This window comes from Homalodisca vitripennis, unplaced genomic scaffold, assembly GCF_021130785.1.
Source record: "Homalodisca vitripennis isolate AUS2020 unplaced genomic scaffold, UT_GWSS_2.1 ScUCBcl_4093;HRSCAF=10037, whole genome shotgun sequence".
Classification (NCBI taxonomy): Eukaryota; Metazoa; Arthropoda; class Insecta; order Hemiptera; family Cicadellidae; genus Homalodisca; species Homalodisca vitripennis.
In genome coordinates this window covers 1173-16908 of record NW_025780205.1, presented here as the reverse complement: position 1 = coordinate 16908, position 15736 = coordinate 1173, and the positions used below count along the sequence as shown (strand labels likewise).

At 33.5% G+C, this 15736-nt stretch overlaps 1 protein-coding gene across 1 annotated transcript in view; it reads right to left on the bottom strand.

Annotated features, from left to right (window-relative positions):
- The window catches only part of LOC124372813 (tyrosine-protein phosphatase non-receptor type 12-like), a gene marked incomplete at both ends in the record, with an annotated part of 38428 nt that extends 30657 nt beyond the window's left edge, over nt 1–7771 (bottom strand). The window contains 1 exon segment of the mRNA XM_046831220.1: nt 7663–7771. Within this exon segment, the coding sequence (XP_046687176.1) occupies nt 7663–7771 (109 nt within the window).
- Between the last annotated feature and the right edge of the window lie 7965 nt (nt 7772–15736).

Sequence of the window (15736 nt, the reverse complement as noted above, 5' to 3'; positions counted from 1 at the left end):
TCGAAGGATCTTTTAGCGACAGCAGCCATCTGATTGCGCTGTGATCAGTATACAAGGAGAATGATCGTCCGTACAGGTAGCATCGGAAATACTTTACTGCCCATACAACTGCTAAAAGTTCTTTTTCTGTTACTGTATAATTCTGCTCAGCAGAGTTTAACTGTCTTGACGCATAGGCGATAGGGTGTTCTATTCCATTAATCACTTGTCCTAATACTGCGCCAAGTGCAACATTACTTGCATCAGTGCTTAAGACGAATTCCTTGGAGAAATTTGGATACACTAATAAAGGTTCAGTTACAAGGATGGTCTTCAATTTTTCAAATGATGTTTCCGCTTCTTCGTTCCACTCAAACTTTTGGTCTTTTTTGGTTAATTTTGTCAGAGGTTTAGCGATGTCGGCAAATTTCGGTACATGCCTCCTATAGTAACTACATAGTCCTATAAATCCACGAAGTTCCTTTTCATTCTTGGGTCTTGGAAAATTTTTGACAGCTTCAATCTTATTCTGACATGGTTTGATTCCATCTCTCGATACAACATGGCCTAGGAAGTTAATTTCAGACTTTGCTATTTGGCATTTCTTCAACTGGATACTCAAATTTACCTCTTGAAATCTCTCTAGAACTTCACTAAGATCTTTAGCGTGCTGATCAATACTCGAACTGAAGATTAGGATATCATCCATGTAGGGCAAACATGCTTTTCCTTTCAGACCTGTGAGAGTAGTATCAACCAATCGTTGAAAATACAGAAGGAGAATTGATCAATCCCATTGGCATGCGTGTATATTCATAATGACCATCAGGAGTACTGAAGGCCGTCTTCTCTTGACTTTCAGGGTGCATTTTTACCTGATAGAAACCTGAATTCAGATCCAGTGCCGAGAAGTACTGACTGCCTCCTAACATGTCTAAAGTTTCATGTATATCTGGAAGGGGATATATTTCCGGAACTGTAATTTTATTGAGTTCCCGATAGTCTACACATAGACGATAACTGATGGTACCATCAGAGCCTGCTTTCTTGGGGACAATGATTACCGGTGCTGACCATGGGGAAGTACTGGGTACAATTACACCTTTATCTAATTGTTCTTGTATCAAATTTTGTAGAGTACCTCTCTGTGATTGTGGCACTCTGTAAGGTTTCTTATTGATCGGAGGATGTTGGCTCGTGTTGATTTTGTGAGTAACTAAAGAAGTACACCCCAAATTCTCTATTCCTCCTAAGCTAAATAGACGCTTGTAGCGTTGGAGAACATTTTTTAATTTATTTTGGTCTTCAGTTGGGAGGTGCTTTAATTTTTCTTCAAGTTTTCCATTGAATTCCTCTGTCCTATTTTGTGTTAGATTTACTCGTTTCCATGCTCCTTTATTTGCTTCACTGTGTGGCTCTTCTATTTTGCAGAGCAGCGTATTCTTGTATATCACTAAATTTTCAGAGGTGATATTTATGATTTTGGTCCAACACATTCCTTTATTCACTTTTGAAAGGCTTCTAGCGACATTGATGCCATGAACTTTTACTAACGCTGGTTCTGTAATTACTGTTTTTCCTTCCATTTGTTCCATTTGATCCTTTTTGTTTTTGCTTAATTTTACTTGAATAAGCATTTCTGAACGGGCAGGCACGTTGATGTTTGTGCGACTATACGCTAAAATGTCAGGTATTTCTTCCTTCAGGATTTGTTTTGGTGGATTAAGGTTTGTTGAACTTGTTTCGTGGGAACATTGAACAATGCCAATGCCACTTCTCCTGCTTCGAGTTACAGGGGATTCTCTTTCATGGAAACTGCATGCTATCTTGTTTCCAATACTCAGAGACTTATTCTCAAGGTCAATCACAGCCTTTTTTCGTTTCAAAACATCGTATCCTAGGATAGCAATATAATCTTCAGGGAGATCTGTTGCTACGAAGTCGCATTTTAAATCAAGTAACTCTAGTTGCAAGGTCTCTGTTACAGTGCCGTAAACGTTCATAACAGCACCAGTGATACCTCGTATTTGGATTTCAGTTGGAGTTAGCTTGTTCTGAGCCATTGTCCTATCGATCAGTGATACTTGTGCTCCTGTATCGATTACAATGAGACCGTTCACTCCTCCTATGCACCCTTGTACAATTAATTCACTCACATTTTCTTGTGTCAAAGTGGCAACAGCTTTGAAATTCAACTTCGCCTGTCTGAGTCCCGTGTGGTTCAGATTTAATGATTTCTGAGGTTCCCAGCGGCGTGCCTGGGTCCCTCGTTGTGGTTTAACGTGTTCGAAACTGATCCACGTCCTCCATGCTGATACCCTCTGCTCCTGAAGGTTCCTCCTCTAGCTGCGCCTCTTCCTAATGCTGTATTTCTCATACCCCAACAATTGTTTGCTGTGTGTCCAGGTTTTCGGCAATTTTCACAATAATAGGTAGTTGTTTCACTTTTACTTCTACAATCCCTCTCTTTGTGACCTTTCTTCTTACATGTATAACATACAATATCTACTCGCCTGGATTGGCATTCTCTGGCTTTATGGCCTGGTTTCCCACAAGTGTAACACGTAGTATCGGTGATCGTTCCAAAAACTCGCCTTGTCTTCTCCTCAAATTCGGATGGTCTTTTCTCTAAGTTGTTTAGAGCTATCGCCGTGGTTACAGCTTCTCTGAATGTTTTAGGGAACTTGATCCTGGTCTGCCGTCCTATTTCACCATTTAATCCTCTTACAAAGGCATCCATGGCTCTTCTATCGGCCTCTTCTCTCAGAATTTGGTTTGCTTCAGCGTTGTTTGTAACTCTTAGAGTTTTATCACTGACCCTTTTTACTCGGTCAGAGAACTGCTCAATAGTTTCTCCTCTGTTTTGTCGTATGCTAGCCAATTGCTCGAAGTAGTAATGATCTGGTAGGCTATCGCCGAATCTTTCCATAAAAGCAGCTTTTATTTCTTCTAAAGTTGTTGAGTTTTTACATTTTTCGTCTGACTTTGCAAACTGTAGAGCACTGCCTGTTAGTTTAAGTTTTAAAACTTGAAGTTTTTGAGCTTCACTCCAATTGCTGAGCTCTCCAATTCCTTCGATGTTGTCAAAGAAGGGGGCGACTAGATCCGCTTTCTCTCCATCGTAATGGGCTATACTTGAGACAAGCTCAAATGACGGCTTGCTGTCTGCAAGGGTCATGTCCATCGGGTACGGAGATGTTTCAGTTTTGTTCACCGCGGAGGTAGAAGCGTTGGCTAACGTTTCATCTAGTGTTTACTTGAAGCGACCTCACTTTATTCGATATGGCATCAAAGGCGTCTTGGACCTCAACGGTCTTCCCTTCTAGGTGTACAGTGCCCATCGTTAATAATTTAAAAAAATTTGGTTTTCCTCTTTGGAATACAGTAGCTATACAATTCTCTAGGTTATCAGTGATATTCAATAGTTAAACTTAAACGCTCTAAATGAAATCCCTAAAAGACATTGACAGCAACAATGTGAATAACTAGTTTCCCTATTTTTCAGTAAAATAACTTTTCCCCTTTTTTTTTCAATTTTCGATAATGGATCAATCAAACAATAAAGTTTTTCGATTTCCAAATGATACCAATCACTAATCGGTAGTATTGAGTTATCAATGGATCAATAGTCTAACAATGCCTCGATATACAAGTATATCAATACTGTAATGTGACTCAATACAGCTGCAATAATATTAAATAATCGTATTTGTTATATGATATACTATGTGCTATTACTTATATACTCTAATAGTTAATCACATTAACTGATATCACTTTGTTTTCAGTATAATTCGAAATTTACCCTTTTTATAAGTCAGCAACAAGTTACTTCCAACAATTATTGCTATTATACTCTTTTACACTTATATTAAAATTTCTACGGGTTTCTTTTTGTATACAGATATTAATGAATTATCAATCAAATTGAACAGTAAGCTAATATAGAATCATTGGCATATCCCTATTTCCAAGCAAATGATTTTAATCAACACGTTATTCTGCTTATATTTACGCTGAAAACATGATGGACTGAATGCCCTGGAGGTGACGACCTGACATGGAGGCTTTGGCAAAATAAAATACTAGGATGTTATCCTTTTAATTTCTCTTATTTGAATAATTCTGAATCTGTTTGTCAATAAAGAAGTTTAATGCTTAAAGCCTGGCCTCAATGCTGCATTCACCATTTATTTCCAAAGCATTTTGAACCATATTATTTAACCAACTATTTACTAATAATACGTAGTCTAATCTTAGGTTTCGCCAATGATTTAATTTAATTTAATTTAACAAAGTTCCCACTGCTCACCAAATAGTGACAGGGCTGCCATCTCGAAGGCTGTGGATGATCGTGACTGCGTTGACGGAGATGACAACATCTGCGTAGACAGTGGTCGGCAGTTGGTAGTTCCGGTCTGGATCACTGGATGTCCGGTGACGTATGCCCTCCTTGTTCCTTTCTATGTTCTATGATGACGTATGATGATGGCGTCCAACTTCCGCTTCATAGTGTAATGGCGTTGCACATGGTGTAATAAGCACACAGAACTAATCCAAGTCCATCTTCGTTCATATAAGTTGAATTTACTCGAAATTTAGAAATATAACATCGCAATTAATTTGTAAATGAATTTAGAATAGTAGTTATTTGGATAATGGAGTGTAAACTGAAATGTTCTAATAATTTTCTCAACCACGTGGTACACTTCTTTATTTCTTTTAGAGTTCTTTTAAAGTTTTGAAATCATTTTGAAATAATTTGCTGGTTTAATTATCGTATCCCACCGCTGGTCACCACTGTAAGCCCTCCGATATTAGCCAGAGAGGCTCATGGTTAATAAAAGGGATAGCGTTTTGCTGCCACCACCCTAGCTCGTAGGGAAATTTTAGAATAGTGGTTGAGAAGGGTCTTGAAATAATTACTCACGTTTCTCCTTTGTTTGAGTCCAATCTATATTCAAAATGCACTAAAACACTCGTAGGCGCACCCAAACTACTATATGTGTACCGGTGTGTTCGCATCTCACTCCACCAAAATAAACTTACTTCACACACTCTACATTGCCAATCCCTCCGCCTACCTCCGAGCCCTCAACTCGACTGCCGACTCGTGCTGACGAGTGCTGACCCTTGCATTTCCTCAGCACGGCCAGTCACCTCACATCACGCGGTTAAAGGGACTTGGGTTAGTCCAGTTAATTTACACACTGTGTAATTACTAAAATACCATCTAAAAATTACTATATTAAAATAGTAGTGTGCGTGCGCGCTACACTACCACTAGTCTTTCAATTACAATCTACCAAAACCTCCAGTTCTTCAATCACAACATTCACCAAACCGACCAGCTCTTAAAGACACAATCTCTACCACTAGTCTTTCAATTACAATCTACCAAAACCCCCAGTTCTTCAATCAAAACTTTCACCAAACCGACCAGGTCTTCAATTGTAATTTTTTTCAAACCTTTAGCTCTTCAGTCTGCAATACCCTGATTCTAAAATGAAATGAACCAAGTTACGCACCCATAAACACAAAATCATTGTAGTTACTTTTAGCATGAAAATGAATCCCTCCTCTTTTATATGGGAATACAGCTGTGGGATATAAAGGAATAATGATGTACCATACCTTTGCAAAGAATTTATACGCAAAGTGGAAACAGTTACAGGATTACTGAACAAAAGACAATTTTAAACAGCAGCCAGTGTCATGTCAGTGCTACAAACAGATCACCGATTAAACAGCCAGGTGAAGCTCCGGATATCCTCTCTAGCATTGTTGAAGAAAGGAAGGCTAAATCGAAACCTCAGTTGTTTACAGATGATGTAAGCATTCATTTAACATTGTGGTGCTAAGCAATAAATCTGGGAAACTACAAGAAACCTACTACAAGAAATCTCCTACAACTCCATCTCTTCTGTAGACCGGGTTTGATCGAACCAATCTACAAGGGCTGTTTATTTTAACTTCCAATCTCACGCCATGACAGCACAACACATGGTGTGGGCAGTATTCGATCTGCTGCAACATTTAATACTGCAGAGTTCAAGTACCTAGTTTGCGTTGAGCAGCAGTCACACAAATATGGCCACCTCCACTGATTCTCTTGTCAATTGTGAATTGAGGAGTTTTATTGATTTCCTGCAAACAGAAGGGAATAGTGCAGCAGAAATCCATCGGAGAATGCACTGTGTTTAAGGAGAAAACATTATGAGTGATAGTGTTGTACGTGAGAGGTGTAGAAAGCCAAACTTGTTGACTGACACCCACAAAAATCGCCGAATGGCTTCAGTTTTGAACAAGATTCACGTACAACTCCATCACTCATAATGTCTTCTCCGTAAACACGGGACATTCTCCGATGGATTTCTGCTGCACTATTCCCTTCTGTTTGCAGGAAATCAATAAAACTCCTCAATTAACATTTGACAGGAGAATCAATAACAGGGGACCATGTTTATGCGACTGCAGCTCAGCGCCAAATTGGTACTTGATCTTAGTAGTGATAAATGTTGTAGCGGGAAAGATGCATATAATCAACTACTACTCACAACACGGACCTGCCACGTGTCTGGCCGTCACGGCACGAGATCGGAGGTTTAAAAAAAACAATCCTTATTTATCCAAAATCCATGCCACTGAAACACAATTGTTATACAACACAAAACAATTAATTACAATATATTTTAGAGAGCTGAATAGAGAATCCAGTGATTTTATGAATCAAAACCTAATAAAGGAAACCTTTGATCTTTTAAAGACGGGCTTGTTCTAAAACAACCAGGTTAAAGTGTTAATGTTCAAAAGACACATAAATTCCTTAATATACCCCTAGCATGGAATAGAAATTTAGGATATGCTTATCATTAGATGTATATACAGGTTATATCTATCATTGAATACATATGTGAGTACAGTGGAGATACACAGAATATACCTATTGATGGACACATTAATTTGTCCTTACCCTCAAAAGTGTATATGTGACAATAATTTTAATAACCTGGATTTCTTAAAAACACAATCTTGAAGAGTTGAAACACAAAATATATGAAAGTGGCATGCGAGGTTTAGCTCTGTGATTGGATATCCACACAAAGCCTGCTTCTAAATCTTGATGACTAAATATAACAAGTTTAAATAAGTTAAAAACATAAGAATTTTTCTCAAATCTTTTCATAATGATATGTATAAAATGGACAATAAAAGTGATATTGTAGTCTCCTTAAAGCTAACAACTTTTACCATACGTTTCAAAGTACAGTAATTTAATTAAAAGCAAAACCAATAGAAATATCTAAATTACAACCAATAGAAAACAAACATCAACAAAATACTGAACTTTCTGTTTTAATATCAGATCCTAATATTGTTTAACAAGAAATCAGTGTTCGAGACAAGGACACAATGTAACTACTTTCAGATAAATGTAAGGTTCAGAGTGTGACAGAAAAAGAACAAAGAACAAAAGTCTCCATTACAAATTCCAAGTGACTGGGGGATAAGCGATGCAAGGGCTAATGGCCGCCCACCCTGTGTCACTCAAGTTTGGAAATATACACAAGAAACATTTATTTAGATATCACTTGTAGCTTCAACAACATGGCCTAATAGGTAGGGATTGAGTAATTGAAATAAACATTTACTACAAATAAAGTATAAATTTAAATGTCTTACATGGCAGAATATCTTTGTAGCGGTTTTTCTTCCGATTGACTTCCTTTTCTCCCTCCGAACAAGAATACTGTTTTGTGCCTTTAATAGATTCGCTGAACAACTTCAATTCCTAAAAAAGAAAACACACCTTTTAAATTAAGAAGAATTAAGTTATAATTGTTAAAATTCCGAACAGATAGTTCACTGGCAGGTTTATAACTACAAATGGTGGATGGGAAAAAATTGTAACACTCTGGAGGACTTGAAGGTTTAGAACTACCTCCCCCAAAGACTTCCATAAATACTTTTAGAAATTTGATGAAACAGGATAAATTATAGATTTGATGAAAAACTTAACATTTTTATATTATGATTATATTTGCCTATATTATGATTATATATGCTCTCCTTTTTAACTAAGGGAATCAAATTGAAATTAGTAGCATTTCTTGGTGGTCTTGTATACTTTTTGACAAAGGATAAAATATTAAATACAATGTCCCTTAATTCAATGCATTTAGGAAGCAAGTCTCTTTGTAAAACGAACTTTGTGACCAAGTTCTGTGGATGCTGGACTGAGCTTATGTGTGTGACAACAAGTGCCAATTTTATATTGTGTTTATCAAGTTCATTTTAGTGTTTTAGAAAGAAAAGTGTATAAAAGGTGTTTTGGTTAAGTATTTAAATCATTTTGAGATAGTAATATTTGCTCCATAAATTTAAATATTAGGGATAAATAATATTGTAAAAAACTCACCTTTACAGTTCACTCAATCACATGTTTTTTTACCGTTGGATTGACTGTGGTTTATTATTTAAAAAGCTTAGGGTTGTGAAAAACACTGCAAGTAGTTAATATTTTATTAAAAACTAACACTCCTTCCAGTGTCTCCAATAAGGATATTGTAGTATTAACAATCTCTTAGTTTTATTTTTGACAAGAAGTTATAACCTGCATTTGATAACTGTGGTAGTTTCCTGTCTGAGACTATTCCATCCCCAACCACAATACAACCGAACTTTGACATTGTCAATTGATAAAGCTTTGACTCTTATCTTGCTGACCTTGAAACTTGACTGAGGTTGTTTAATACACCTGTGCTATCTGATAACAAACAAGTTTGCTAACTTGCAGTCTTATAGTTTAATTAATAAAATACTGTTCAGTGTTTTTGTTAAATAAAAAGGGTAAATCAATTAAATTGAAATTAAAATTAAATCAAAGTACTAGAAACATTTATACATATATTACTATTAATATTATCAATTAATTTCACAATTTTAAGTTGTTATATTGCAGCTGAATAACAATATAACATAAACTCCCTTGTTTTAAAACCACTTTTCGTACACAATGAAAAAAGTCTAAATATCCCTGTGGTGTATGTTTTAAGAATGTTAGCAAGTGTGCTCAAGCTGTCCTGTGTAAAGGAAGTTGTAGCAAATGGCAACCATTTCAAAATTGATATAAGCACTGAAGATTTCCAAAAAATAAATAAACTTCAATTGGAGTATCTCTGCGAAAAATGTTTGTTGTCCACAGACAACATAGAAAAAAAAAGATGAAAATAAAAATAAAAAGGGTTGCATTTTTGATAATAAGAATAAAAAAGAAGACATAGTTTCTAAAAGTAATTTTTTGGAAGATAAAGAAACTATGGATATTAATGAGGAGTTTAGAAGCATAAAAATCATCACTAATGAAATCAATAAGGAACTGGAAAAATGAAGTTAATAATTTACTTATCATTATTAAAACACAAAATGAGGACCTAAATCAAGTAAATAGGCAAGTAAATGAACTCCGGAGCCATAACACTCAATTAGAGGCTCTAGTTCTAAAAAAAGAAGAAGAAATAGTACTTATAACAAAAAAAAATAGCACTACTTGAAAATCAACTAAGAATTACCAATAGTGGCCATAACAGCAGATGTAAGGAGTCTTCTGTGGGCAACCATAGATTTGAAATACAAAATTATACACCTACATCTACTCCTAATCATATTGATGCTGCTATGAGTGAACTGCCAAAAACAGGAAACGTTAATAAGGAATTATTATTCTCTACAGTAGTAAGAAGATTAAATAAAATAAACATAACACCTAAATCAACATACACTGAACCAGAAATTTCTTTTATATCTCCCAACCGCTTTGAGTCACTTAATATTAAAGAGAGTGAAAGCAATAAATTGACAGGTGTTGAAATAGATGAAGAGCAAGCTACTACTATAGATACCACAGTAACAATAAAAAAAACCGAAGAAAAAATTGTTAATATGTGCTGACAGCCATGGGAAAAATTTATCATGGCATGTAAATAAGAAGCAGAACCTTTATGAAGCAATTGGTTTTGTTAGACCTGGTGGACGATCTGAACAGGTTCTAAATATGGAAACCATTAATAAAGAAAACTTAGGAAACGAAGACCTATGTGTAATTATCGGTGGAACTAATGATGTTGCAAGAAATGAAGGTGATAAATTCATAACTGGAATTGAAAACGTACTGAATGAAAAGAAGAGCCATAATTTTGTTATTGTAGATGTCCCTCACAGATATGATCTATCTGACTGGTCATGTGTGAACAGTGAGGTAAAAAAAGTTAATAGTAACCTTAAACAATTGAGTAAAAAATATAGTAATATTATTCTTGTAGAATCTAGTAAGGCAATGCGACAACATTGCACAAGACATGGTATGCATCTCAACACTCATGGGAAAATGTGGCTTTCAGAACAAATATGTGAAGCGGTAATAAAATATAATCAGAAAAGAATTGGGGACTCTTCATTCAAACCTCAACAACTTATAAGTGATGTGGATGTAATGAATCAGAAAGACTTGGGAAACGCGTTCACTTCAGAAAATGGAAGACCAGCTTGAACAGTCACAAAACCTTATCTACAGAAGAAGTTGGCCTCAACATCAATAGATATCATAAAATAAAAAATATGTCATGTTATATAAGTACTAAAAATGTAATAAACAGTACACCACTTAATTTAGTTCACTTAAATATTCAGTCATTAAGAAAAAAAGTTGGAATGTTAGAAGTAATGTTGAATGAATTTAATTGTAATGTTGTCAGTTTAAATGAGCACTGGCTTAACTCATATGAAAAATTACTTTATGTACCTGAAGGTTTTGTTGTGGCTGACATGTATTGTAGAGAAGAACCTCATAGAGGTGGGGGCTGTTCCATATTTATTAAGGAAAGCATCGATTTTGAAATACTAAATGTTAATTGTTTTTGTGTTTTAAGTATTTTTGAAGTAGTTGCTATTGTTTTAAAAAGTTACCACATAGTTTTAGTTAGTGTATATCGTACCCCTCAGTCTGATAATAACTTATTCTTGACAAAATTAGACAATTTTTTAAGTTTTCTTACCAGAAGGTTTATGCCTGAATATGACTTAGTTATCACAGGTGACTTCAATGTAAATATTTCAGATAACTCACAAGAGTCTCAAAATTTTCTTAACCTTCTGACATCTTATAATTTATTTTGTTTAAACAAAAATCCTACTAGAGGATTGGCTTGTATTGACAACATCATAACTAATAATGTACATAATGTAAGTGAATGCAAAGTTTTCAAACCACATATATCAGATCATGATGGCCTTTATTGTCAGATACTTAGGGAGAATATAGAAAGCAAACAGAAAGATGCATCACCTTGTAGTTTTAGAGTGCTATCTGTAAAGGCTATCAATTCTCTTAAATACATATTAAGTGAGACTGACTGGAGCTATTTGCTCTGTGAGCGGAATGTAGAATTGCTATTTACAAATGTGTTAGGTTATCTTAGAAATACCTTTGAGCAATGTTGTCCTATAAAAACCAATAAATTCAAACATAATAAAACAAAGCAAACAAATAAGTGGTACAACAATGAGTTGGAAAAAATTAAAGAAAGAGTAATTGTATGCTATAACTTATATGTCCAATGTAATAATGATGAGTTGGACAAAAAAAAAACAATTAAAAGAACTGTATCAGAAGGAAAAAAAAACATTACAGATATAAAATTAATGAGGCTAAAATGTTACACAATAATGAATTTATTGCAAATTCTAAAAACAAGTGCAAAGCAGCATGGAAGGTAGTTAGAGAAGAATCTGGTGGAAACAGTAGAAATCTTGAGTGTCCAATTAAGTCTAATGATTTTAATGACTACTTCATTAATGCACCAACAGAAATGAACATTAACAAACCTATTGATGTCATGGGAGCAACATTACTTGTAAATCAATACTTACATAATAATAATTTAATAATGCAAAATAAAACATTTTTTCTGGCAAGCAATAACTGAACAACAGGTAAAAAAGATTGTCAGTAATTTTAGCACATCTAATAGTGAAGACATATATGGGTTATCAAATAGAATAATCAAAGAAATCATTGATTTTATAATTAAGCCATTGGTTTTCTTGTTCAATAGAGCCTTAACTGAAGGTGTGTTCCCAGATGTGTTAAAATTTACAAAGGTAATACCAATCTATAAGAAAGGAAAAAAGTCTGATCCATCAAGTTACAGACCAATATCATTAATCCCCGTAATAAGTAAAGTTTTTGAGGCATGTATTTAAAGATCAATTATATAATTTTTTTGTTAATAATAATTTGCTTTGTGTTGAACAGTTTGGTTTTATACCAGGTTTGAATACAATTAAGGCCGTTGAATGTGTTATTAATTATGTTTTGAACGGTTTTGAAGATAAAATATTGACATGTGCTACTCTGATTGACCTGACCAAAGCTTTTGATTGTGTCTCTCATGAAATATTATTGGAAAAATTGCAATGTTATGGTTTGGGGGGTGTGGAACTTGGCTTAATGACATCCTACTTGTGTAACAGGAAACAAATGGTATATCAAAATAATGATGGATCTAATTTTCAATTAATTAAATCTGGTGTTCCCCAGGGATCTGTATTGGGACCATTCCTATTTTTAATAGCAATAAATGATTTCCCAGGTAATATACCATGCAAATCGGTATTATATGCAGATGATACTACTTTAGTTTGGAGTGGAAAAGACATGAGAAAATTGCAAATAGATCAGAATGTATCAATGAATATTGCAGAGAGCTGGTTTAAAACAAATCATTTAAATATAAATAAAAAAAAGACAGAATCAATTATTTTTTCACTAACTAAATTAACTGAAGCAGAGTCTATTAAACTACTTGGCCTATACTTAGACAGCAGTTTGAAATGGGATGTACATATAAAATACCTTTGCAAAAAGCTATCTAAAATCATTTATTTACTAAGAAAACTTAAACTGTGTGTTTAGTAGTGATATGTTGATCAATGCGTATTATGCCTTTTTTCACTCTCAGATTGTATATGGCGTTACTTTATGGGGAAATAGTACTTATATGGAACAAGTTTTTAGATGGCAAAAATATGCTATACGGACCATAAAAGGACTGGACAATCGTGAATCTTGTTTTCCCATTTTCAAAGAATTAAAAATAATGACACTCCCATGTTTATATATATATATTTCTGTCTAATAAACGTAAAAGAAAATTTGCATAAATATAAAATTAGATCTGATATACATAACTATAACACAAGAAATAACTATGCCCTAGATTTACTACCTGCTAGACTTACAAAAACAAATAACAGCATATTTTGCATGAAAAATCGATTATTTAACAAATTGCCTCAATCCGCTCACACTGTCTCTGTTAATAAATTCAAATATTGCTTGAGAAAGTGGTTAAAGGAACAAGTTTTCTACAAGGTTGATGACTATCTAGCTACTGATTATGGTAAATTTAAGGACATCTTTTACTAATTTTTAATCAAAGCTAAATTCAGATTAGATAGTTAAATGTATGTATTTTAATGAATTTTGATGTAATGTATATAGTCTATTCACTGTTCATTGTTTTAAATTTTATTAGTTTATGTTTTTTGTGTTTTTAACTGTTGTCTAATTATTTATTCATAAATGTATGTCTTTTAGTCTATTAATAATTTACGTTTTTATTGTTGAAGCTATTACAGTGTAGTTTATATAGTGTTATAACTATTTATAATGTTTTATATTTGTTTTAATTTTCACTTAAATATAGTGGTTATATAGTATGTCTTTTAATCTATTGATAATCTATGTTTTTAATGTTAAAACTATTACAGTGTACTGTATATAGTGTTGTAGCTATTTATTATGTTATTCTACATTTATTTTTCTATATTTATTTAAACCTTCGTTTAAATATAGTAGTTACCAACAACTCAACAAGCAATAAAAAGTAAAATTATGTTGTATTGATATTGACGAAATCTATTGCATCACTGTATGATTAATGATGAATAAAATCTTGAATCTTGAATCTTGATTTCCTATATTTAAAAACATTTTCTGATTGAAACCTTTGTTTCTAGCTATAACAAAAATCAACATAATCACTGTTTCATACATACAATTTCTTTTGTTTATATATATTTTGATTCATATCTATTGAGACACTAAATATTTAATTAAAAAAAATTGAAGCATGTGCCTAGTAATTATGAATAGCCTAATTAGAGTTGCATTTAAATAACATAACTGAAATATTTGAGAGTATAATTTAACTGTTGTTATTTGAGATAATCTAATGAAAATTTACCCAACCTTACCATCCAACTTAATTGATTGCCAATCACCCTATTCAAGGGCCGATCAATCAACCTGAGGGCCAACCATCCTATTCCAGAGCCTACCGCTGTAAGTTTCTTATTTTCCATCAAATCAAATCAACTCTTTTTTGTTATGAAATGTACATTATAAAAAGTTACATCACATCATAATCTTTCTATAAAAAAATACAACCAATCTAACATAAACTTACATACAAAAGAAATTAATTTTGTAGTGGATTAATATACAGAAAGATTTGTCTTACAATATAATTGAACATTTATTGATTTAATGTGCGATGTTGAACATTTAAAGAATTTGTTTTCTGAACAAAAGTTTTAGGTTTATGCTATTTGACAAATCTGTACAATCTTTTATTTCCAGTTGCTAAATTGTTATTAAAGAATTACATATTATAGTTTCATAAATGTTGTATACCGGTAAGCTGTATACTGTACAAATTTTAAGTTCTGAAAAATGTGCTTTAGGCTACTAACTACTGAGTCACACATTCCAAATTAAATATTACCCTATGTGTTTTAGTTGTAACAGAATTTTGTGTGTGTTTTTTTTACTCTGTACACACTAATACCATAAGCTACGTGGGATTGGATTAAAGCATAGTAAATTGCCTTCAAAGTATCAATATGTACATGATTTTATTATTTTCCTTGGAAGGTTTACAGGTATCCAAGCCCATAACTTCATTATTTCATATTTCCTCACACTAAATGTTCCTTTGTTTAGGCTGGTGGGGCCTTAGGTAGGCTGGTTTTTCGGGAAAGGTTTGACAACAGTCAAGTAGTTGTTAGATGAATTGTCATTAGTTTTCATCAAATAACAACAGTTAGATTAAAAAAAATACTTTTGGATAGGCCCGTTAGTCCTTGGGTAGGCCTGTTGACCCCAGGTAGGTCTGGCAGCCAAGTTGTTAGGTTAGGTGAGTTTGAACACTTCATTGCTTGCTGCATAATCAATTCACGTTTTCAACATCTAGTTTTATCATATTTCCTTACCCTGTGGTGTTAAAAAGTTTATTTAAGAGTTTGAACCAAGTTTGAAGTTGGTTGAGTAACAGTTCAGAATCATCTAAAACTACATTTTTGAGTAAAATATTCAAATTTTTTTAATGTTAGTTCACAATTATCTACCATTTGTTTAAAGCCAACTCCCATAACTTGTCGCTCCAAACACAAAATGGCATATTTCTAAAATATAAATATTTTTCAGAAAGGTAAAAACAACATTATGCCATACTGTAAACTTTTTTCATGAGCAGCATATGTAAGCCTAATCATCAATAATATGTTTGCATGTAATTTCTATTCATAAAGTCATTACATGATAAAGTCAATGCCTGAAAGAAATATAATTTTAAATTTACAGCATTACGCAATTTTGTCTTTGGGGCAACGACTTGTGATGTATGGACAGACGATC